The sequence below is a fragment of the Oncorhynchus kisutch genome, linkage group LG18, assembly GCF_002021735.2.
Source record: "Oncorhynchus kisutch isolate 150728-3 linkage group LG18, Okis_V2, whole genome shotgun sequence".
Taxonomy (NCBI): Eukaryota; Metazoa; Chordata; class Actinopteri; order Salmoniformes; family Salmonidae; genus Oncorhynchus; species Oncorhynchus kisutch.
Window position 1 is genome coordinate 32,041,177 of NC_034191.2, and position 24,945 is coordinate 32,066,121.

General features: G+C 44.8%; 1 protein-coding gene across 1 annotated transcript in view; it reads left to right on the forward strand.

The window, feature by feature from the left end:
• Window positions 1-4,908: 4,908 nt before the first annotated feature.
• Window positions 4,909-24,945, forward strand: part of LOC109909414 (remodeling and spacing factor 1-like) — a 23,323-nt gene continuing 3,286 nt past the window's right edge. The window contains exons 1-15 of the mRNA XM_031795279.1: window positions 4,909-5,145; window positions 6,206-6,297; window positions 6,376-6,468; window positions 13,859-14,064; window positions 14,922-15,126; window positions 15,197-16,782; window positions 17,105-17,231; window positions 19,397-19,609; window positions 19,827-19,931; window positions 20,008-20,087; window positions 20,208-20,256; window positions 20,358-20,464; window positions 22,415-22,482; window positions 22,895-23,066; window positions 23,228-23,459. Of these exons, the coding sequence (XP_031651139.1) occupies window positions 4,992-5,145; window positions 6,206-6,297; window positions 6,376-6,468; window positions 13,859-14,064; window positions 14,922-15,126; window positions 15,197-16,782; window positions 17,105-17,231; window positions 19,397-19,609; window positions 19,827-19,931; window positions 20,008-20,087; window positions 20,208-20,256; window positions 20,358-20,464; window positions 22,415-22,482; window positions 22,895-23,066; window positions 23,228-23,459 (3,489 nt within the window). The 5' untranslated portion in view covers window positions 4,909-4,991. The remainder of the gene's footprint in view (window positions 5,146-6,205; window positions 6,298-6,375; window positions 6,469-13,858; window positions 14,065-14,921; window positions 15,127-15,196; window positions 16,783-17,104; window positions 17,232-19,396; window positions 19,610-19,826; window positions 19,932-20,007; window positions 20,088-20,207; window positions 20,257-20,357; window positions 20,465-22,414; window positions 22,483-22,894; window positions 23,067-23,227; window positions 23,460-24,945) is intronic.

Below are 24,945 nucleotides of genomic sequence, written 5' to 3' on the forward strand. Positions count from 1 at the left end.
CCAGATTGCACAGCGGAGTAGGTACGGTGGGACTCGAGATGGTCAGTGATCTGTTTGTTGACTTGGATTTCGAAGACCTTCGATAGGCAGGGCAGGATGGATATAGGTCTGTAACAGTTTGGGTCCAGGGTGTCTCCCCCTTTGATTAGGGGGATGACTGCGGCAGCTTTCCAATCCTTAGGGATCTCAGACGATATGAGAGGTTGAACAGGCTGGTAATAGGGGTTGCGACAATGGCGGCAGATAGTTTCAAAAATAGAGTTCCAGATTGTCAAGCCCAGCTGATTTGTACGGGTCCAGGTTTTGCAGATCTTTCAGAACATCTGCTATCTGGATTTGGATAAAGGAGAAGCTGGGGAGGCTTGGGCGAGTAGCTGCGGGGGGGGGGATCAGCTCTTGAAACATGGGACCAGCACTTTACATGCGCTTATATTTTTTTTCTGTGTACATTTATCCACAACACAAAGAAGCACAACACAAATAATGTATTTTAAAAAATTATCTACAGTGGGGCAAAAAAGTAAATAGTCAGCCACCGATTGTGCTAGTTCTCCCACTTAAAAAGATGAGAGAGGCCTGTAATTCTCATCATAGGTACACTTCAACTATGACAGACAAAATGATTTTTTTTTAAATCACATTGTAGGATTTTTAATGAATTTATTTGCAAATTATGGTGGAAAATAAGTATTTGGTCACCTACAAACAAGCAAGATTTCTGGCTCTCACAGACCTGTAACTTCTTCTTTAAGAGGCTCCTCTGTCCTCCACTCGTTACCTGTATTAATGGCATCTGTTGGAACTTGTTATCAGTATAAAAGACCCATGTCCACAACCTCAAACAGTCACACTCCAAACTCCACTATGGCCATGACCAAAGAGCTGTCAAAAAACACCAGAAACAAAATTGTAGACCTGCACCAGGCTGGGAAGACTGAATCTGCAATAGGTAAGCAGCTTGGTTTGAAGAAATCAACTGTGGGAGCAATTATTAGGAAATGGAAGACATACAAGACCACTGATAATCTCCCTCGATCTGGGGCTCCACGCAAAATCTCACCCCGTGGGGTCAAAATTATCACAAGAACGGTGAGCAAAAATCCCAGAACCACACGGGGGGACCTAGTGAATGACCTGCAGAGAGCTGGGACCAAAGTAACAAAGCCTACCATCAGTAACACACTACGCCGCCAGGGACTCAAATCCTGCAGTGCCAGACATGTCCCCCTGCTTAAGCCAGTACATTTCCAGGCCCGTCTGAAGTTTGCTAGAGAGCATTTGGATGATCCAGAAGAAGATTGGGAGAATGTCATATGGTCAGATGAAACCAAAATATAACTTTTGGTAAAAACTCAACTCGTAGTGTTTGGAGGACAAAGAATGCTGAGTTGCATCCAAAGAACACCATACCTACTGTGAAGCATGGGGGTGTAAATAACATGCTTTGGGGCTGTTTTTCTGCAAAGGGATCAGGACGACTGATCCGTGTAAAGGAAAGAATTAATGGGGCCATGTATCGTGAGATTTTGAGTGAAAACCTCCTTCCATCAGAAAGGGCATTGAAGATGAAACATGGCTGGGTCTTTCAGCATGACAATGATCCCAAACACACCGCCCGGGCAACGAATGAGTGGCGTCGTAAGAAGCATTTCAAGGTCCTGGAGTGGCCTAGCCAGTCTCCAGATCTCAACCCCATAGAAAATCTTTGGAGGGAGTTGAAAGTCTGTGTTGCCCAGCAAAAGCCCCAAAACATCACTGCTCTAGAGGAGATCTGCATGGAGGAATGGTCCAAAATACCAGCAACAGTGTGTGAAAACCTTGTGAAGACTTACAGAAAACATTTGACCTCTGTCATTGCCAACAAAGGGTATATAACAAAGTATTGAGATAAACTTTTGTTATTGACCAAATACTTATTTTCCACCATAATTTGATTTTTTTTCTTCTCATTTTGTCTGTCATAGTTGAAGTGTACCTATGATGAAAAGTACAGGCCTCTCTCATCTTTTTAAGTGGGAGAACTAGCACAATTGGTGGCTGACTATTTACTTTTTTGCCCCACTGTATATAAAAAAGTGCAAATTATTTGTTTTAGAAGCTGCTACTACTAAGCTGCTATACTATTCTAAACTATTTGAAATACTGTATGAAGGCTTCTTTTAGGCTTTTTAAATGTAATTTAATTTATTTAGGAACAGTGGGTTAACTGCCTTGTTCAAGGCAGAATGACAGATTTTTTGTTACTGGCCCAACACTCTAATCACTAGGCTACCTGCCACCCCAAGTAAAACCAAGCCTTCCATTCTCCTCAAAACGATTTTCAATATCTGTTATAAATGTTTATAGTGTAGATGTTTTTATTGATATATTCATTGATTTGAGTCAGAATCTCTTTGTTTTGAAATGTTTTATTAAATGTTTTTAATGTCTGGTAGCAAACATTGTAGCTTACAGTGCCTTCATAAAGTATTCACACCCTTTGACCTTTTCCACATTTTGTTGTGTTACAGCCTGAATTTAAAATGTATTACATTTCGATGAAATATCCCATCATCTCAAAATGGAATTATGTTTTCCGAAATGTTTACAAATTAATTCAAAATTAAAAGCTGAAATATCTTGAGTCAATAAGTATTCAACCCCTTTGTTACGCCTTGCCTAAATAAGTTCAGGACTAACAATTTGCTTAACAAGTCACATACTTAGTTGCATGGACTAATAGTGTTTAACATGACCTTGTAATGACTACCTCATCTCTGTACCCCACACATGCAATTATGTGTAAGGTCCCTCAATCGAGGAGTGAATTTCACACACAGATTCAACCACAAAGACCAGGGAGGTTTTCCAATGCCTCGCAAAGAAGGTCACCCATTGGTAGGTGGGTAAAAAAATTTAAAGCAGACATTGAATATCACTTTGAGCATGGTGAAGTTATGAATTACACTTTGGATGGTATGAATACACCCAGTCACTACAAAGACACAGGCGTCCTTCCTAACTCAGTTGCCGGAGAGGAAGGAAACCACTCCGGGATTTCACCACGAGGCCAATGGTGACTTTAAAACAGTTAGAGTTTAATGGCTGTGAAATTGCCAGAGTGAAATGAAGGATGCCTGTACAGAATTCAAAATATTCCAAAACATGCATCCTGTTTGCAACAAGGCACTTAAGTAATACTGCAAAAATGTGGCAAAGCAATTCACTTTTTTTGTCCTGAATACAAAGTGTTATGTTTGGGGCAAATCCAATACAAAACATTACTGGAGTACCACGCTCCATATTTTCAAGCATAGTGGTGGTTGCATCATGTTATGGGTATGCTTGTCATCGTTAAGGATTGGGGAGTTTTTCATGATTAAAAATAAATGGAACGGAGCTAAGCACATGCAAAATCCTAGAGGAAAACCTGGTTCTATCTGCTTTGTTCGTCTATAGATGGATCGGACCAAGGTGCAGCGTGGTGGGCGTACATTTTACTTTTATTAAATGACACCGAAAAAACAACAAAATACAAAAACAAACGTAAAGCTACATGCAGTGCAGAAAGCAACTACACACAAACAAGATCCCACAAACTAAAGGTGGAAAAAAGGCTGCCTAAGTATGATCCCCAATCAGAGACAACGTGAGACAGCTGCCTCTGATTGGGAACCATACACCACCAACAAAGAAATAGAAAAACTAGAATGCCCACCCAAATCACACCCCGACCTAATGATTAACAATCAATTTGACAGAGCTTGAATAATTTTGAAAAGAATAATAGGCAAATGTTTCACAATCTAGGTGTGGAAAGCTCTTAGAGATGTAATCGCTGCCAAAGTTTCTTCAACAAAGTATTGACTCAGGGTTGTGAATACTTATGTAAATTAGATATTTCTGTATTTCATTTTCGATACATTTGCAAGAATATCTAAAACCATGTTTTCATTCTGTCATTATTGTGTATTGTGTGTAGATGGTCAAGATTTTGTATTTATTAAATCAATTTTTTATTCAGGCTAATGTAACAGTATAGCTTCTGTCCCTCTCCTCGCCCCTACCTGGGCTGCACACATAGACAACAGCCACCCTCGAAGCATCGTTACCCATCGCTCCAGAAAAGCCACCGCCAGAAAAGCCGCGGCCAACGCATACAAAGTAGCATGTTGACGAATAGGCATCAACTCACCGCGTAGCTTATTCTCAATGTTAGTCCATTGGCCACCAGAGTGAGGACAGACATTTTCCGGAATAAACGTGGTGAGTAAAAACGAAATTAAATATCCCACTCCCTACCTGGTATCTTAATCTGCCGCTATACAACTTTGTATGCGTTGTTTGTTGACATCCTTGTTATTTACGATGTTTTGGAACAGATTCCTGTTGGATCGTTCCACAAATTATACCCACCCGTATTGACTTGATGAAGGCACTGTATGTAGAGTTGCCTTCCCTCTAGCGTCTGTACACGCCCCCCTCCGTCAAATATTCTATCCAATCACACGCCGCATTAACACCGGTGGGGTGGCCAAGATCCGCATCCAACCAGTGCTGGTCCTCCTGTCTTTTTCCACAAATAACATTTGTATTTTACATAAACGGGTGACGTTACAGTGTGGACATTGCTGTGAATATTGTATCCACTGACGTAATTCGCCAACTACCGTAGCTATGTGAAATAAAAGGACTAGCTATATTATGCACGATGGCCGCAACGTTATGACATATAGACTGTAGATCACCTAAAATATGCCTGCTAGCTATATGACAAATTGTCCTACTAGGTCATGAAATGTTTAGTAATCATATGGGCCTAGATAATAAACCACAACAAGAACATTCTTGATGTTTGAAACTTGCGTCCCTGGGGGGGTAGTGGTGGGGTAGTGGTGGGGGGGACTACCTGGTCACAGAGCCACCCACGATGCGATGTTGGCGCGCTGAATTCTGGGCTCTTTTCTGTCCTCCCTACTCCGTTCATTCTCATCCTACTCCCCGGCTGAAAAATGGCTGCTTTAGCGGCAGCGCAGGGCTCAAACCCCGGTCTCTGCCCCAGTTTCGCAGTGGTCTGCTCGTTCCTGGAGCGCTACGGACAAGCCCTGGACCTCCCCGAACTCACGTTTCCGCAGATGGAGAGGTATCTCCGGGACACATCGACAGGTGGGAAGGGAGAGGAAGAGGGTCTCAGCATCCTCATCACTGACTTGCTAGCTAGCTGGGTGGTCAGGAGGGAGCCAGTACAGCTAGCTGGCTGGGGGGTTCCACACACGCACTGTGACATGTGCCTGGGTATAACTGGCTAACGTTACTGATTGATGTAGCTAGCTAGATGTACCGTTACTTAGCTATTTGATAAGTAGCTAACTTGCCATTCCTGCTTGAATTACCAAACCAGCTAGTTAGCTAGCATAATTTTGTTAGCTAGCTAGCGATCAGGTGTACTTTTCCATGCTTGCCTGCCCATACTAGTGCAAGAAAAGTATCAAACTTAGCCCCAGTGTGTATGAGTAAATAACGTTTGAATAGAATCGATCTCGTATTGTGGAAAATCGTGTCGTAAACAGTTGTCAAAATAGTCCGATAAAAACACGAACGTTACTTGGTACAGGGTGGCTGACTGTCAATTTCGCGCAGGCGCAATGCGTGATGTAGCCGAGCTAGCCAACTTCATGCTAAACCAAGCTAACATTAGTTTTGCTGGTGGCTATCAATTCATTCAAATAAAATACCGCTGATTTCAAATTCCTCAGACTGCACATTTGCCACAGTTTCTAACTATTTAAATCCTCTTTAGAGGCAATGGTAGCTACTGAGGCTTTCTTGTCACGATTTAGCCAGCTAGCTATCTGGCTAGCAGTGTGTGGCGTACCTAGCTAGCCACTAACGTTACAGTATCTGTGGGAAATGTGTTGTTACTAGCTAGCTAGTTAGTTAACTGTATGTAGACTTCTGTGATAACGTTGTTAGCTTTTTCCACATTTCCTCCCTTGTTCACCAAACACATCGTCGTGTTTTTTATATTCATGCAAAAAATGACAATGAATCACAGTTGTTGTTGATCTTACCTCCACCCGTGCCACTGTTAGCTAGATATTTAAACACTATTATTATTTTTTGTATTCCCACAGCACATTGGGTGTTGTAATAGGTGTTTGGTGTTATGACAGTGTGTTTAGTTTTATAACAAAATGTATTATCTCCCTGTGTGTATCACTCTCAGTTCCCAAGCCACTGGTGGAGCTGCATGTCAAGCTCCTGAGGAAGCTTGGCAAGTCTGTGTCTGCAGACAAGTGGGAGAGGTACCTGGCTAAGGTGAGCTGTGCTTAGTGTGTGTGTGTGTGTGTGTGTGTGTGTGTGAGCACTTGTAATGACTGGATATTTATCACACAGGTATGCCAGGACATCAACAGTAGCTGGGCTTGGGAGCTGGAACACAAGGGCTACCAGGATTTGAGCATGGAGTGCAAAACCAGCATCCTCAAAGTAAGACACACACACCTTGTGCAGACTATCACACTAGTCTACCTCTTTATGTCTGCTGTGACATCTACTCTCTGTATGAACAGTATATTGATAATATACAGTGCCTTCAGGAAGTATTCAGACCTCTTGACTTTTTCCAAAATTTGTTGTGTTACCGCCTGAATTTAAAATGTATTAAATGTAGACTTTGTGTCACTGATCTACACACAATACCCCATAATGTCAAAGTGGAATGATGTTTTTAGAAATATTTGCATATTGAATACAAAATTAAAAGCTGAGTCAATAAGTATTTAACCCCTTTGTATGGCAAGCCTAAATAACTTCAGTAGTACAAATGTGCTTAACAAGTCAGGTAATAAGTTGCATGGACTCACTCTGTGTTGAATAATAGTGTTTAACATGGTTTTTTAATGACTCATCTCTATACCCCACACATACAATAACCCGGTAAGATCCCTCAGCCGAGCAGTGAATTTCAAGCACAGATACAACAACGAAACTGCAAAGAAGATGGGTTAAAAAAAAAAAAAAACAGACATTAAATATCCCTTTGAGCATGGTGAAGTGATTAATTACACTTTGGATGGTGTATAAATACACCCAGTCACTACAAAGCTACATGCGTCCTTCCTAACTGGTTGACGGAGAGTACGGATACTGCTCAGGGATTTCACCATGAGACCAATGGTGATTTTAAACCAGTTACAGAATTGCTGTGATAGGAGAGAACTGAGGATGGATCAACAACATAGTAAACTCAGCAAAAAATGACACTGCCCTTTTTCAGGACCTCGTCTTTCAAAGATAATTCGTAAAAATCCAAATAACTTCACAGATCTTCATTGTAAATGGTTTAAACACAGTTTCCCATGCTTGTTCAATGAACCATAAACAATTAATGAACATGCACCTGTGGAACGGCCTTTAAGACACTAACAGCTTACAGCAGGTAGGCAATTAAGGTCACGGTTATGAAAATTTAGGACACTAAAGAGGCCTTTCTACTGACTCTGAAAAACACCAAATGAAAGATGTCCAGGGTCCCTGCTCATCTGCGTGAATGTGTCTTAGGCATGCTGCAAGGAGGCATGAGGACTGCAGATGTGGCCAGGGCAATAAATTGCAATGTCTGTATTGTGAGACGCCTAAGACAGCGCTACAGGGACACAGGACGGACAGCTGATGGTCCTCGCAGTGGCAGACCACGTGTAATAACACCTGCACAGGATCGGTACATCTGAAAATCACACCTGCGGGACAGGTACAGGATGGCAACAACAACTGTCCTCAATAAGTTGAGAAAGGCTGGACTGAGGGCTTGTAGGCCTGTTGTAAGGCAGGTCCTTACCAGACATCACCGGCAACAACGTCGCCTATGGGCACAAACCCACAGTCGCTGGACCAGACAGGACTGTTAAAAAGTGCTCTTCACTGACGAGTCGCGGTTTTGTCTCACCAGGGGTGATGGTCGGATTTGCGTTTATCGTCGAAAGAATGAGCGATACACTGAGGCCTGTACTCTGGAGCGGGATCAATTTGGAGGTGGAGGGTCCGTCATGGTCTGGGGCGGTGTGTCACAGAATCATCAGACTGAGCTTGTTGTTATTGCAGGCAATCTCAATGCTGTGCGTTACAGGGAAGACATCCTCCTCCCTCATGTGGTACCCTGCTCATCCTGACATGACCCTCCAGCGTGACAATGCCACCAGCCATACTGCTCGTTCTGTGCGTGATTTCCTGCAAGACAGGAATGTCAGTGTTCTGCCATGGCCAGCGAAGAGCCCGGATCTCAATCCCATTGAGCACGTCTGGGACCTGTTGGATCGGAGGGTGAGGGCTAGGGCCATTCCCCCCAGAAATGTCCAGGAACTTGCAGGTGCCTTGGTGGAAGAGTGGGGTAACATCTCACAGCAAGAACTGGCAAATCTGGTGCAGTCCATGAGGAGGAGATGCACTGCAGTACTTAATACAGGTCGACCGATTTATGATTTCTCAACGAAAATATAGATTATTGGAGGACCAAAAAAAAGCAGATATCGATTAATCTGACAATTTATATATATTTATATAAAAATTGTCATTATTACATATATATTTGTAATAATGACAATTACAACAATACTGAATGAACAACTATTTTAACTTAATATAATACATCAATAAAATCAATTTAGTCTCAAATAAATAATGGAACATGTTCAATTTGGTTTAAGTAATGCAAAAACAAAGTGTTGGAGAAGAAAGTAAAAGTGCAATATGTGCCATGTAAAAAAGCTAACATTTAAGTTCCTTGCTCAGAACATATGAAAGCTGGTGGTTCCTTTTAACATGAGTCTTCAATATTCCCAGGTAAGAAGTTTTAGGTTGTAGTTATTATAGGACTATTTCTCTCTATATCATTTTGTATTTCATATACCTTTGACTATTGGATGTTCCAATAGGTACTTTAGTATTGCCAGCCTAATCTCGGGAGTTGATAGGCTTGAAGTCATAAACAGCGCAATGCTTGGAGCAGAGCGAAGAGCTGCTGGCAAATGCAGGAAAGTGCTGTTTGAATGAATGCTTACGAGCCTGCTGCTGCCGACCACCGCTCACTCGGACTGCTCTACCAAATCCTAAACTTAATTGTAGTATAATCACACACAGAAATACGAGCCTTAGGTCATTAATATGGTCAAATCTGGAAACTATCATTTTGAAAACAAAACGTTTATTCTTTCAGTGAAATATGGAACCGTTCCGTATTTTATCTAACGGGTGGCATCCCTAAGTCTAAATATTGCTGTTACATTGCACAACCATCAATGTTATGTCATAATGATGTACAATTCTGGAAAATTAATTACGGTTTTTGTTAGGAAGAAATGGTCTTCACACAGTTCGCAACGAGCCAGGCGGCCCAAACTGCTGCATATACCCTGACTCTGCTTGCACAGAACACAAGAGAAGTGACACAATTTCTCTAGTTAAAATAAATTCATGTTAGCAGGCAATATTAACTAAATATGCAGGTTTAAAAATATATACTTGTGTATTGATTTTCAGAAAGGCATTGATGTTTATGGTTAGGAACACATTGGTGCAACGACAGTGCTTTTTTCGCGAATGCCCCTTTGGCGAAGTAGGCTGTGATTCAATGGTAAATTAACAGGCACCGCATCGATTATATGCAATGCAGGACAAGCTAGATAAACTAGTATATCATCAACCATGTGTAGTTAACTAGTGATTATGTTAAGAAAATCAAATCAAATCAAATGTTATTTGTCACATACACATGGTTAGCAGATGTTAATGCGAGTGTAGCGAAATGCTTGTGCTTCTAGTTCCGACAATGCAGTAATAACGAACAAGTAATCTAACTAACAATTCCAAAAAAACTACTGTCTTATACACAGTGTAAGGAGATAAGGAATATGTACATAAGGATATATGAATGAGTGATGGTACAAAGCAGCATAGGCAAGATACAGTAGATGATATCGAGTACAGTATAACATATGAGATGAGTATGTAAACAAAGTGGCATAGTTAAAGTGGCTAGTGATACATGTATTACATAAGGATGCAGTCGATGATATAGAGTACAGTATATACATATGCATATGAGATGAATAATGTAGGGTAAGTAACATTATATAAGGTAGCATTGTTTAAAGTGGCTAGTGATATATTTACATAATTTCCCATCAATTCCCATTATTAAAGTGGCTAGAGTTGAGTCAGTGTCATTGACAGTGTGTTGGCAGCAGCCACTCAATGTTAGTGGTGGCTGTTTAACAGTCTGATGGCCTTGAGATAGAAGCTGTTTTTCAGTCTCTCGGTCCCAGCTTTGATGCACCTGTACTGACCTCGCCTTCTGGATGACAGCGGGGTGAACAGGCAGTGGCTCGGGTGGTTGATGTCCTTGATGATCTTTATGGCCTTCCTGTAGCATCGGGTGGTGTAGGTGTCCTGGAGGGCAGGTAGTTTGCCCCCGGTGATGCGTTGTGCAGACCTCACTACCCTCTGGATAGCTTTACGGTTGAGGGCGGTGCAGTTGCCATACCAGGCGGTGATACACCCCGCCAGGATGCTCTCGATTGTGCATCTGTAGAAGTTTGTGAGTGCTTTTGGTGACAAGCCGAATTTCTTCAGCCTCCTGAGGTTGAAGAGGCGCTGCTGCGCCTTCTTCGCGATGCTGTCTGTGTGAGTGGACCAATTCAGTTTGTCTGTGATGTGTATGCCAAGGAACTTAAAACTTGCTACCCTCTCCACTACTGTTCCATCGATGTGGATAGGGGGGTGTTCCCTCTGCTGTTTCCTGAAGTCCACAATCATCTCCTTAGTTTTGTTGACGTTGAGTGTGAGGTTATTTTCCTGACACCACACTCCGAGGGCCCTCACCTCCTCCCTGTAGGCCGTCTCGTCGTTGTTGGTAATCAAGCCTACCACTGTTGTGTCGTCCGCAAACTTGATGATTGAGTTGGAGGCGTGTGTGGCCACGCAGTCGTGGGTAAACAGGGAGTACAGGAGAGGGCTCAGAACGCACCCTTGTGGGGCCCCAGTGTTGAGGATCAGAGGGGTGGAGATGTTGTTGCCTACCCTCACCACCTGGGGGCGGCCCGTCAGGAAGTCCAGTACCCAGTTGCACAGGGCGGGGTCGAGACCCAGGGTCTCGAGCTTGATGACGAGCTTGGAGGGTACTATGGTGTTGAATGCCGAGCTGTAGTCGATGAACAGCATTCTCACATAGGTATTCCTCTTGTCCAGATGGGTTAGGGCAGTGTGCAGTGTGGTTGAGATTGCATCGTCTGTGGACCTATTTGGGCGGTAAGCAAATTGGAGTGGGTCTAGGGTGTCAGGTAGGGTGGAGGTGATATGGTCCTTGACTAGTCTCTCAAAGCACTTCATGATGACGGATGTGAGTGCTACGGGGCGGTAGTCGTTTAGCTCAGTTACCTTAGCTTTCTTGGGAACAGGAACAATGGTGGCCCTCTTGAAGCATGTGGGAACAGCAGACTGGTATAGGGATTGATTGAATATGTCCGTAAACACACCGGCCAGCTGGTCTGCGCATGCTCTGAGGGCGCGGCTGGGGATGCCGTCTGGGCCTGCAGCCTTGCGAGGGTTAACACGTTTAAATGTCTTACTCACCTCGGCTGCAGTGAAGGAGAGACCGCATGTTTTCGTTGCAGGCCGTGTCAGTGGCACAGTATTGTCCTCAAAGCGGGCAAAAAAGTTATTTAGTCTGCCTGGGAGCAAGACATCCTGGTCCGTGACTGGGCTGGATTTCTTCCTGTAGTCCGTGATTGACTGTAGACCCTGCCACATGCCTCTTGTGTCTGAGCCGTTGAATTGAGATTCTACTTTGTCTCTGTACTGGCGCTTAGCTTGTTTGATAGCCTTGCGGAGGGAATAGCTGCACTGTTTGTATTCGGTCATGTTACCAGACACCTTGCCCTGATTAAAAGCAGTGGTTCGCGCTTTCAGTTTCACACGAATGCTGCCATCAATCCACGGTTTCTGGTTAGGGAATGTTTTAATCGTTGCTATGGGAACGACATCTTCAACGCACGTTCTAATGAACTCGCACACCGAATCAGCGTATTCGTCAATGTTGTTATCTGGCGCAATACGAAACATCTCCCAGTCCACGTGATGGAAGCAGTCTTGGAGTGTGGAGTCAGCTTGGTCGGACCAGCGTTGGACAGACCTCAGCGTGGGAGCCTCTTGTTTTAGTTTCTGTCTGTAGGCAGGGATCAACAAAATGGAGTCGTGGTCAGCTTTTCCGAAAGGGGGGCGGGGCAGGGCCTTATATGCGTCGCGGAAGTTAGAGTAACAATGATCCAAGGTCTTTCCACCCCTGGTTGTGCAATCGATATGCTGATAAAATTTAGGGAGTCTTGTTTTCAGATTAGCCTTGTTAAAATCCCCAGCTACAATGAATGCAGCCTCCGGATAAATTGTTTCCAGTTTGCAGAGAGTTAAATAAAGTTCGTTCAGAGCCATCGATGTGTCTGCTTGGGGGGGGATATATACGGCTGTGATTATAATCGAAGAGAATTCTCTTGGCAGATAATGCGGTCTACATTTGATTGTGAGGAATTCTAAATCAGGTGAACAGAAGGATTTGAGTTCCTGTATGTTTCTTTCATCACACCATGTCACGTTGGCCATAAGGCATACGCCCCCACCCCTCTTCTTACCAGAAAGATGTTTGTTTCTGTCGGCGCGATGCGTGGAGAAACCCGTTGGCTGCACCACTTCGGATAGCATCTCTCCGGTGAGCCACGTTTCCGTGAAGCAAAGAACATTACAGTCTCTGATGTCCCTCTGGAATGCTACCCTTGATCGGATTTCATCAACCTTGTTGTCAAGAGACTGGACATTGGCAAGAAGAATGCTAGGGAGTGGTGCACGGTGTGCCCGTCTCCGGAGTCTGACCAGAAGACCGCCTCGTTTCCCTCTCTTTCGGAGTCGTTTTTTTGGGTCGCTGCATAGGATCCGCTCCGTTGTACTGTTTGTAAGGCAGAACACAGGATCCGCGTCGCGAAAAACATATTCTTGGTCGTACTGATGGTGAGTTGACGCTGATCTTATATTCAGTAGTTCTTCTCGACTGTATGTAATGAAACCTAAGATGACCTGGGGTACTAATGTAAGAAATAACAAAAAACTGCATAGTTTCCTAGGAACGCGAAGCGAGGCGGCCATCTCTGTCGGCGCCTTACCGTGGCTCCTTGCGGCACTCGCATAACAGGTAGTCAGCCTGCCACGCAGTCTCCTCGTGGAGTGCAATGTAATCGGCCAAAATCGGTGTACAAAAATGCTGTTTACCGATTGTTATGAAAACTTGAAATCGGCCCCGATTAATCGGCCGACCTCTAGTACTTAATGCAGCTGGTGGCCACACCAGATACTTGCTGTTACTTTGGATTTTGACCCCAACACAAGGCCAATTATACACTGGAGTTACTTACCAAGATGACATTGAATTTTCCTGAGTGGCCTAGTAACAGTTGTTACTTAAATCCAGCTTAAAATCTATGGCAAGACTTGAAAATGGCTGTCTAGCAATGATTAACAACCAACTTGACAGAGCTTGGAGAATTTAAAAAAGAAAAAAAATTGGCAAATATTATACAATCCAGGTTTACAAAGCTCTTAGAGACTAACCCAGAAAGACCCACAACTGTAATTGCTGCTGAAGGTGATTCTTAACATATATTTGTTTTCCATTAATCATTTTTTTTCCCACTTTGAAATTAGAGTATTTTGTGTAGATCGTTGACAAGAAATGACAATGAAATGTGGAAAAAGTAAAGGGGTGTGAATACTTTCTGAAGGCACTGTACTGTTTTCTTCTCTCTGTCTAACCCTAACCCCCTCGTCTCTCTGACCCCAGTATCTGTGTGAGATCCAGTTTGATGACAACCTGAAGTTCAAGACGTTGGTCAACGAGGAGGAGGCGGAGGCAATGAGGTTGCAGCCCTTGGGCAGAGACAGACAGGGCCTGATGTACTGGCTGCAGACTGACGCCCAACACAACATTCGCCTGTATACAGAGGAACAGGACGACTGGGACGGATCCACCTGGAGATGTATCGTCAGGTAATGATGGATGGATGCATATATTTTTTGGAACCCTAGTTGGAGCATCTGAGAAGAGAGAAAGGGTATACTGTATATACAGTGCTGTGAATTAGTATTTTCTCCCTTGCTAATTTTCTCTACTTTTGCATATTTTTGATTCTGAATGTTATCAGATCTTCAACCTAAACCTAATATTAGATAAAGGGAGCCTGAGTGAACAAATAACACAACAATTACATATTTCATAAAAAAAGTTATGCAGCACCCAGTGCCCCTTTGTGAATAGTAATTGCGACCTCAATAACTGGTTGTTGCACCTTTAACTGCAATGACTCCAACCAAACGCTTCCTGAAGTTGTTGATCAGTCTACATGAAAAAGGTTGAAAAGCAACCCATTTTAAGTTTTGGAATGGCCTAGTCAAAGTCCAGACCTAATCCCAATTGAGATGTGATTGAAACTAGCAGTTCATGCTTGAAAACCCACAAATGTCGCCGAGTTAAAGCAGTTCTGCATCCAAGAGTGGACCAGAATTCCTCCACAATGATGTGAGAGACTGATCAACAACTACAGGAAGCCTTTGGTTGCAGTCATTGCAGCTAAAGGTGGCACAACCAGTTATTGAGTGTAAGGGGGCAATTACTTTTTCACAGTGGAATTGGGTGTTGCATAACTTTGTCACTTACATAAATAAAATAAGTATACATTTTTTTGGTGGTTATTTGTAAACTAAGGTTCCATTTATTTAATATTAGTTTTTGATTAAAGATCTGATAACGCTCATTATCAAAGAATATGCAAATATAGAGAAAATCAGAAAGGGGGCAAATACTTTTTTACCGCGCTGTATGTTCAGAATGTTCTGTTTGTCCTCAGAACCCGGAACGACTTGGCCGATGCTCTGGACCTCCTGAAGACCCAGCTGGACCCAGAACACAAGGAGAAAGAGGAGGGAGAGATGGAGAGAAAGAAAGAGATGGACAGAGAGAAGGAGGGAGGATCCAACTTTGCCAAACCTGTGGAGAGGGGGAGAAGACACACAGAGGAGGGTATGGGTTCTGTTGTTACTAGAAATATGATGGTGTAGTTACTATTATTATGATTGTGTTGTTACTACTGACATATTATAATTGTGTTATTATAAATGAATGTTGGAACCAGAGCTGCAATATAACATGTCAACATCTGTGATGATTTTTCAAGGTGAGGCTGGAGGAGAGGTAAAGGAGGAGGAAGAGGAGGAAGAGGAGAAGGCAAGACAGAAGAGGAAGGCTGAGGAAGACAAGAACAAGAGTAAAGAGAGAGAGAAGGAGGAAGAGGAGGATAAGCGAGAAAAGAGTAGATCATCTACCTACCCAGAATCCACTAGTACGGATGACAACATGGCATCGTTAGCAGAGAAGGAAAACCCAACCAAGTCTGAACCGTTATTCTCAGTGAAAGAGGAAAACATTGCAGTTGAGATGAAGGAAGAAAAGGAAATGAAAAAATGTGATGAGAAAGAAGAGGGAGAGACACAGAGTGTGAGGAAGGAGGAGAGGTCAGAAGTGATTGACAACAGAGTGAGCACCATCACCGCGCTCGTCAAAGAGGAGACCCAAATGCTTAACAACTCCCCTAGCAACGCTGTCTCTGTCGTCATGGCGCCCGTCTCGGCAACGACAAAACAGGAAGTTCCTCCTGTGAAGGAGGAAGCGGAGCGGGCCCTGAGGACCGACCAGCAGGCCAAGATACCACTGAAGAAGAGAGAGCTCTTTGGCGCTAACCGTCACCATAGCAACACACATCACAACAATGACATGCACAGCAACCAACACAACAACAACAGCCATAGCAGCAGTACTAGCAGTAGCATCATTGTCCGTAACCCTTCAGTAACACATACCAAGGAGGAGCAGCTGGGGAGGCAGTCAGCGCCACCTGGGGGCCTAGCTGTCCCACTGCCAGAGGAGCTGACCAATGGGGGTGCTCCCCTAAACGGGCTTGGAGGGCTCACAGGGGGTATAGGTCATGTGGGGGTCATCTGCAGGTCAGCCTCGCAGCAACAAGATGGTGGATTGTTCTGTACGGACAGAACCAGACCTGGGGCAGAGGAAGGGGCTGAGAGGGCCAGCGCTCCAGACAAGGAGAGGAGCAGGCAGTCAGTCCTGGTGAGGAAGAGTCCTGGCTGGGGAGAGACTGGAGCCCCAACACCCCTAGAGCCTAGAGGACAGGAGAGACAGGCAGGAGGAGAGGAGAGGGAAAGGAAGGAGAAAGGAGAGAGATCCAGGGAGAGATTAGGAGAGGATGGAATTGAGAAAGCGAGGGAGAGGTTAGATGGAGACCTGTCTGGAGAGAGGGATGACAACACAAAAGAGAAAGAAGAGAAAGAGAAAAAGACCACCCTCCATATGGAGAAAAGCAAGGGATGCCATGGAACAGAGGAAGAGGAGAAGAAGAGTACTTCAGGAAAGAAGGAGCAGGAGTCAGAGAGCAGCCAGACTGTAGAAGGACAGAGGGACCAGGGAGAGGCCCTCAGCACAGACACACCAGCCCATGCCAGGGTGAGGGGAGCTGGACATGGAGCAGCAGACCGGCCGGGTCCCCTTGAGGCCTCCTCTGAGCTTCAGAAAGAAGGTATCAGGCTGAAGATAAAGATCCCTCCCAACCAGAGGATAGAGAACGTGAGAGAAGAGGAGGAGAAGGCGGAGGAGCAGGGAGATGGGAGGTCTCTGCGGAGATCGGCTCGGATCTGCAGGTAAGGTCCATGATTAAATCTCTTCCCATCACAATGTCTCAATGATTATTACCATAACATAATTTCTTTCATCACAACAACTGAGGTGACAATTTATCATGTAGAGCTGAACAATAGATACAATATTCTGCTGTAATATCACGCACTCACTCATCGCCGTCGTGCCTGATAGCTTATAGGGCAGCAACAAAGGCTCTCCACTTCTGACTGTCTTTGGCCATCTTTTCCAACTGTGCCCCAGCTCTGCTGGTGGTGTTTGGAGTGGTCTCTATTGTTCTGTAATTTGATATTTAGATATTTTACTGATCAACCCTACCTACAGACCCAGCCCAAACAAGGTGAAGAGCCAAGACGCACCCCCAGGAGTGAGGAGGGAAGAAGAGGAGGAGAAGACTGCTCAATGGCAAAAGAAGAGAGCAAACCCTGAGGGACAAAGCAGGACTGTAAAGGTAACTACTTTGTTTTAAAGTCAATTTACTAATTTATAAGTCAAATCAAATGTATTTATAAAGCCCTTCTTACATCAGCTATCTCAAAGTGCTGTACAGAAACCCAGCCTAAAACCCCAAACAGCAAGCAATGCAGGTGTAGAAGCACGGTGGCTAGGAAATCTCCCTAGAAAGGCCAGAACCTAGGAAGAAACCTAGAGAGGAACCAGGCTATGTGGGGTGGCCAGTCCTCTTCTGGGTGGAGATTATAACAGAACATGGCCAAGATGTTCAAATGTTCATAGATGACCAGCAGGGTCAAATAATAATAATCACAGTGGTTGTTGAGGGTGCAACTTGTCAGCGCCTCAGGAGTAAATGTCAGTTGGCTTTTCATAGCCGATCATTCAGAGTATCTCTACCGCTCCTGCTGTCTCTAGAGAGTTGAAAACAGCAGATTTGGGACAGGTAGCACGTCCGGTGAACAGGTCAGGGTTCCATAGCCGAAGGCAGAACAGTTGAAACTAGAGCAGCAGCACGGCCAGGTGGACTGGGGACAGCAAGGAGTCATCAGGCCAGGTAGTCCTGAGGCATGGTCCTTGGGTGGGGGTGGAGAGAGCTTACATTCATACAGGACACAGGATAAGACAGGAGAAATACTCCAGATATTACAGACCCTAGCCCCCCGACACATAAATACTAGGGGCTGAGACAGGAGGGGTCGGGAGACACTATGGGCCCATCCGACGATACCCCCGGACAGGGCCAAACAGGCAGGATGTAACCCCACCCACTTTGCCAAAGCACAGCCTCCACACCACTAGAGGTATATCTTCAACCACCAACTTACCATCTTGAGACAAGGCTGAGTATAGCCCACAAAGATCTCCGCCACGGCACAACCCAAGGGGGGGAGGCGCCAACCCAGACAGGAAGAACACGTCAGTGACTAATACCCACTCAAGTGACACACCCCTCCTAGGGACAGCATGGAAGAGCACCAGTAAGCCCATGACTCAGCCCCTGTAATAGGGTTAGAGGCAGAGGATCCCTGTGGAGATAGGGGAACCGGCCAGGCAGAGACAGCAAGGGCGGTTCGTTGCTCCAGTGCCTTTCCGTTCACCTTCACACTCTTGGGCCAGACAGTCTGCGTCTCTCACATGGGTAGGTAGACCATTCCAAAAAGATTGAGCTCTATAGGAGAAAGCCCTGCCTCCAGCTCTTTGCTTAGAAATTCTAGGGACAGTTAGCAGGCCTGCGTCTTGTGACCGTAGCGTACCTGTAGGTATGTACGGCAGGACCAAATCGAAAAGATAGGTAGGAGTAAGCCCATGTAATGCTTTGTAGGTTAGCAGTAAAACCTTGAAATCAGCCCTTGCCTTAACAGGAAGCCAGTGTAGAGAGGCTAGACCTGGAGTAATATGATCAAATTTTTTGGTTATAGTCAAGATTATATCAGCTGTGTTTCACACTAACTGATGTTTATTTAGTGCTTTATCCGGGTAGCTGGAAAGTAGAGCATTGCAGTAGTCTAACCTAGAAGTGACAAAAGCATGGATTCATTTTTGGGCAGAAAGTTTCTGATTTTTGCAATGTTACATAAATGGAAAAAGCTGTCCTTGAAACAGTCTTGATATGTTCGTCAAAAGAGAGATCAGGGTCCAGAGTAACGCCGAGGTCCTTCACAGTTTTATTTGGACGACTGCACAACCATCAATATTAATTGTCAGATTCAACAGAAGATCTCTTTTATTTTCTTGTGACCTAGAACAAACATCTCTGTTTTTGTTTAAAAGTAGAACATTTGCAGCCATCCACTTCCTTATGTCTGAAACACATGCTTCCAGCGAGGGCAATTTTGGGGCTTCACCATGTTTCATCGAAATGTACAGCTGTGTGTCATCCGTATAGCAGTGAAAGTTAACATTTGGTGATGTCATTCATAAACATAGAGGTAAAATATATAGTGAAAACAATAGTGGTCCTAAAACGGAACCTTGAGGAACACCGAAATTTACAGTTGATTTGTCAGAGGACAAACCATCCACAGAGACAAATTGATATCTTTCCGACACATAAGATCTAAGTGATGTGTAAGGCTTTGTATGAATATCAAAATGATCATAGTCAAGAAAATGTTGTTTATCAATGTGATTGATTGTAACCGTTTGTGCATGTGTCTACAGAGCAGACGAAGACAACGAGGCCCCCGCTGGTCAAACACTCGAGCGAAGAGATGCAAACCGAATGAGGGAGGAGAGGAGGGGGAGGAGAGAGGGAGAAAGGAGGAGAGAGGGAGGGAGGGAAGTATTTGTGACTCAGATGACTCTAGCCAATCAGAGGAGATGCCTAATGAAGATCCCTGCAGCCACTGTGGACTCCCCAACCACCCCGAACTGGTGAGATGTGTGTGTGGAGGAGATGGTTGTTTTCTTTGTTTCTTTACGTCTCTGCATCTGAATGACTTATGGTATATTGTGTGTGCTTTACTGTGAAGCCAACTGTTTCCCTTCTGCAGATCACTATCTATTCTTGATTTCATGAGTTTATTTACACCCAGCACCTGAAGGTGCGTACACTCCGTTTGAAACCAACCTGTGTGTTTCTCTGCTGCAGATCCTGCTGTGTGATTCATGTGATAGTGGTTACCACACCGCCTGCCTCAGACCCCCTCTCATGGTCATACCTGAGGGAGAATGGTTCTGCCCACCCTGCCAACACGTAAGTGAGAGAGAGAGAGAGTGTGTGTGTGTTTGTCCGTGCGTGCGTGTTTTAACACTGTCCCTGGTCTCTGTAGAAACTGCTGTGTGAGAGACTAGAGGAGCAGCTGCAAAATCTGGATTGCGCTCTGAAGAAAAGAGACCGAGCTGAGAGGAGGTAACATACAGTCCACACACAGTCTCACACGTCACACACAGTCTCACTCACACACTGTCACACACACACACCTAACACACTGAAATGGTTGTGGAATTCCTGTGTGTTTTGTCTCTGTAGGAGGGAGCGTCTGGTGTATGTGGGAATCAGTGTGGAGAACATCATTCCTGTAAGCCTAATTTTGTGTGTGTACTATCAGGCAAAATTAGTCTAGAAGGCCAAATAAATGATCATAATCTGAAATTGTGTATGTGTGTTATGTGTTTCTAGCAGGAAGGGGAGGAAGAAGAGGAGAAACTGGTGAAGAAGAAAGATGCAAAAAATACCAAAAACCTGGGAAGGAGGTCTACCAGAACCAGGAAGTGTATCAGCTACAGGTGTGTGTGTGTGAAAGAGAAGTGACAGCACAGCTCAAATAAGTCACATGTTGTCATGGTGACACTCCCGTCTCATAGTGTGCTTGTCTGCAAGGTTTTCTGTAATTGCCAGCGTTTGGCAGATGAAAAATAAATGAAATAAAGCCGCTAAATAAAATTGTTACCTGCCAATTGAACGGGAGAAAAAAACAATCCCATTGAAATTTAGTTGAATTCATTGATGTAAATATCAGTCGATGTAAATGCATTTGACCGTTGGTCTATAGGTTAATTTGCTAAATTTAGTGAAATTAAATTGGGGAGTGTGTATTTTTGTTAGTCGTCATGTGTTTATTTATCACACAGCATACAGAGCCTATTATGAGCGGCATGTCACTTGTCAAACGTGTTGCTGCTAGAGTGAAACATGTCATTGCGGAACAATTCTAAATGCAGTTGTGTGTTAAAAACAGTTTTGTTGGCCACGATTTATAAAGAGCTACTATTAGTTTTTTTCTCAAAGGGTAATTGAAGCGCTGCCTCCCATTCGCCATTCAAGTGCATGGGCTATGGTAGGCAGGCTAAGAGCATGTCACCCACTACTTTGCATTGTGAGCTGGAGGCAGTATGCATTTTGAAAACACATACTTAATTGTTTGAAACCTGAATATTTTACTCTATATTATGAGGCATGTCTTACCTTGCTTCAAAATAGCCTCGGCAAAATCACACTATAGAAACGTGGAGGCATTTATTTTATAAAGACTTCCTCGGATGCCATTGAAACCAGCATTTCTCTGCTGTTCCATTGGTTTTCATATCAACTTTCTTTCGTTGTGCAGATGCCAAAGGCACAATCCTAGTCATTTTAGTGTCCCATCCTAGTTGCGTCTTCAGATTCACCTTCATTCGAAGTTTCTAACAGAGATGTTCATCTCTGTCACATATGAAACTGCTCGCACCAGGTGCTCTGTATAGAATGGCGTTTTCCTACGAATTGCATTTTGGCAAATGTTTGAAAATGATGTTTTATTAGCTCCTTAATTGAGCACTGTTGGTGGACGCCCTAATGGGTTACGCACCCAGAACATATGGGTCTGGTAAATTTCTCAAATGGCCGGTAAATTTTAATCTTCTCGGTCACGTTGTCCCAATGACTGTATATATGAATGGACAAAGCCATCAATCACATGACACTGTTCATTCCTATGTGAAGACTCCATAGCGCATTGAAACCAAATGAAGTCAGTTAAGATGGTGTCTCATGGATTCACGGATTCACCTGTACCTGAGACCCGATCTGGGACCTGAGCAAGTCCGGATCCAGAATTATAAATAATATCCTGAGTCTGGGTCGGATCTGATTTTCATGGGTCTCGGGTATGTGTAAGTTTAACTGACTTGTCCGGAAGGGCACGTTCATATCCGACTGCTGCAGTAGAGAGAGAAATTGAATAATTGATGCTGCTGCTCTTGCTTTTCACGAGAGTGGAGCATGGCGTGTGTAGCTTGTTGATGGCCCATCATAAGTCATCAGAGCGGCAATATACTACAGGCTACAGTCATAGCGCCTCCCTCCGTGTGTGGCAAAAGTTAGGAGATGTCTAAAATGAATTAAAAGTTCAAGGAGAAGGATAGGCTACCCTGACCAAGAGCCAACAGGCAGGCTGCTACCTAATATTCTTAACCGCTAGGCTACCTGCCACCCGGGTAAAGGCTATGGCTCTGAGGCAACTCAGGGCTGGGGAGGGGGATGACTTCAACCGCTGAGGGCTTACTATAAATACACAATGTACTGTGTATGCTGGATAATATTAACAGTATTAACTGTCTGTTTGTAAATCAAGTGCCCCCTCTCTCTTCAATGAGAGGGGGCAGTCGTTCTCCACTGTGTGTCATGCTCCTCGTTTCCTAGGACTGACTAGGAAAACTAAAACCCTGGTGTGTGTGTGGTGTCTGCGTGTGTTCCAGGTTTGATGACTTTGATGACGCCATTGATGAAGCGATAGAGGAAGACGTCAGAGATGAGGATGGAGGAGGTGAGAAATAGAGAGGGAGTGAGTGTGTAGACTGAGGACTGAATGGCTGTCTCAAATGGCACCGTATCCTCTATATCAGGGATCATCATCTAGATTCAGCTGTGGGATGATTTTTTTCTGAGAGGATGGTCGGGGGGCCGGAACATAATTACTAATAAGTTGTAGATTGCAAATTAACCCCAAGAAGCCCAAACAGATATAATATTTGACTAAAACTTAATCATTTCAAACCTTGCTTACATTTGTATACCATCACTTGTCTCTCTATTATGCGTGGGAATAATTGGGGTCAGAACCTAGCCCTAATAGTGCACTATATTAAGTGAATATGGTGTCATTTTGGATGAGGAACAAGAGGGTTTAGATGACAGAAAAGTGGCCTGCCTGTGTAACCCTTTGGTCCTGTGTGTAGAGGTGGGGCAGGGTAAGGACATTGCCACCATCCCAGAGGAGGGGAAGGAGAAACGAGGACCAACCACAGCTCAGGCCCCTCCCACCAGGAGCAGGAAGAGAAGGAGACTCAACGACCTGGAGAGCGACAGCACGGCTGCAGAGAGCGAGGAGGAGTTTCAGCTCAGCGCCAGGTGTGTTTGTGCCTGACTGGCCTTAAGTCAGTCTTAGTAATTCTGTGGATATGTGTATGGGTGGGTGCTACTCTTTGGAGCTACACCCCATATTGTAAAGTCATATTTTGTTTGAGCACTATAAATGCAAACTTTTAACGCGTGTGTGTTTGTGTGTGTAGTACGGAGGAGGAGGAGTTTGTAGCGTCAGGTGATGAGGAAGCAGCCAGTGATGTGGACAGCTTTGCCAGCGACCCGGGCTTCGTAAGCCAGTCCACACGGGCACAGAGACGGGCACCTAAACAGAGAACCTCCAGGACTGCAGCAAAGTGCAAGAAACGCCCACGCAGACAGAGGAGAGGATGGGGGAGGAGGAGGAGGAGGAGAGTGAAGAGGAGGAGGAAGAGGAGATGGGTGAGTAAGGCTTGGAATATGAGTTGGGAAAAGAAGACACACAGAAATCCAGAGGTTTGGAGCTGGATGTTAAAGAACATGTTCAGTTGAAAGTAAAAACAACTCTTCTCTCTCTCTCTCTCTCTCTCTCTCTCTGTCTGTCTGTCCTGTCTGTCTGTCTGTCTGTCTGTCTGTCTGTCTGTCTGTCTGTCTGTCTGTCTGTCTGTCTGTCTGTCTGTCTGTCTGTCTGTCCCTGGCTGTCTGGTCTGTCCTGTCTGTCGTCTGTCGTCTGTCTGTCTGTCTGATCTGTCTGTTCCTGTCTGTCCTGTCTGTCTGTCCTGTCTGTCCTGTCTTCTGTCCCTGTCTCTGCTTCTCTCTCTCTCTCTGGCTCTCCTCTTCTCCTCTCTCTGCCTCTCTCTCTCTCTCTCTCTCTCACTCTCTCCTCTCTTGCCTTCTCTCTCTCTCTCTCTCTCTGGCTCTCATCTTCTCTCTCTGCTTCGTCTCTCTCCTCTCTCTGGCTTCTCTTCGTCTCTCATCTCTGCTTCTCTCTCTCTCTCTGCGTGCTTCTCTTCTCTCTCTCCTCTGCTTCTCTCTCTCTCTTGTCCTCTTGCTTCTCTCCTCTTCTGTCTCTGCTTCTCCTCTCCTCTCTGTCTCTGCTTCGTCTCTCTCTCTGTCTCTGCTGTCTCCTCTCTCCTCTGTCTCTGCTTCTAATCTCTCTCGTCCTCTGCTTCTCTCTCTCTCTCTCTCTCTTCTTGCTCCTCTGCTTCTCTCTCTCTCTGCTTCTCTCTCCTCTCGGCCTCTGCTTCTCTCTCTCTCTGCTTCTCTCTCGCTTCGCTTCTCTCTCATCCCTCTCTGCTTCTCTCTCTCTCTCTCTGGCCTTCTCTCTCTCTCTCTCTCTGCTTCTGCTCTCCTCTGCTCTCCTGCTGCTTCCTCTCTCTCTTCTCTGATTCTCTCATCTCTCTCTCTGCTTCTCTCTCTCTCTCGTCTGCTTCTCTCTCTCTCTCTCTGCTTCTCTCTCTCTCTTCTCTGCTTCTCTCTCTCTCTGTCTCTGCTTCTCTCTCTCCAGCTGTCTCTGCTTCTCTCTCTCTCTGTCTCTGCTTCTCTCTCTCTCTGGTCTCTGCCTTTCTCTCTCTCTCTGTTCCTCTGCTTCTCTCTCTCTCTTTCTCTGCCTTCTCTCTATCTGCTGCTTCTGTCTCTGCTTCTCTCTTCTCCCTTCCTGCTTCTACTTCTGCTGGCTTCTCTCTCTCTCTGCTTCTCTCTCTCTCTCTCTCTGCTTCTCTCTCTCTGCTTCTCTCTCTCTCTCTCTCTCTCTCTCTCTCTCTCTCTCTCTGCTTCTTCTCTCTCTCTCTCTGCTTCTCTCTCTCTTCTCTCTGCTCTCTCTCTCTCTCTCTGCTTCTCTCTCTCTTCTGCTTCTCTCTCTCTCTCTCTTGCTTCTCTCTCTCTCTCTCTGCTTCTCTCTCTCTCTGTCTGCGTTCTCCTCTCTCTGTCTCTGCTTCTCTCTCTCTCT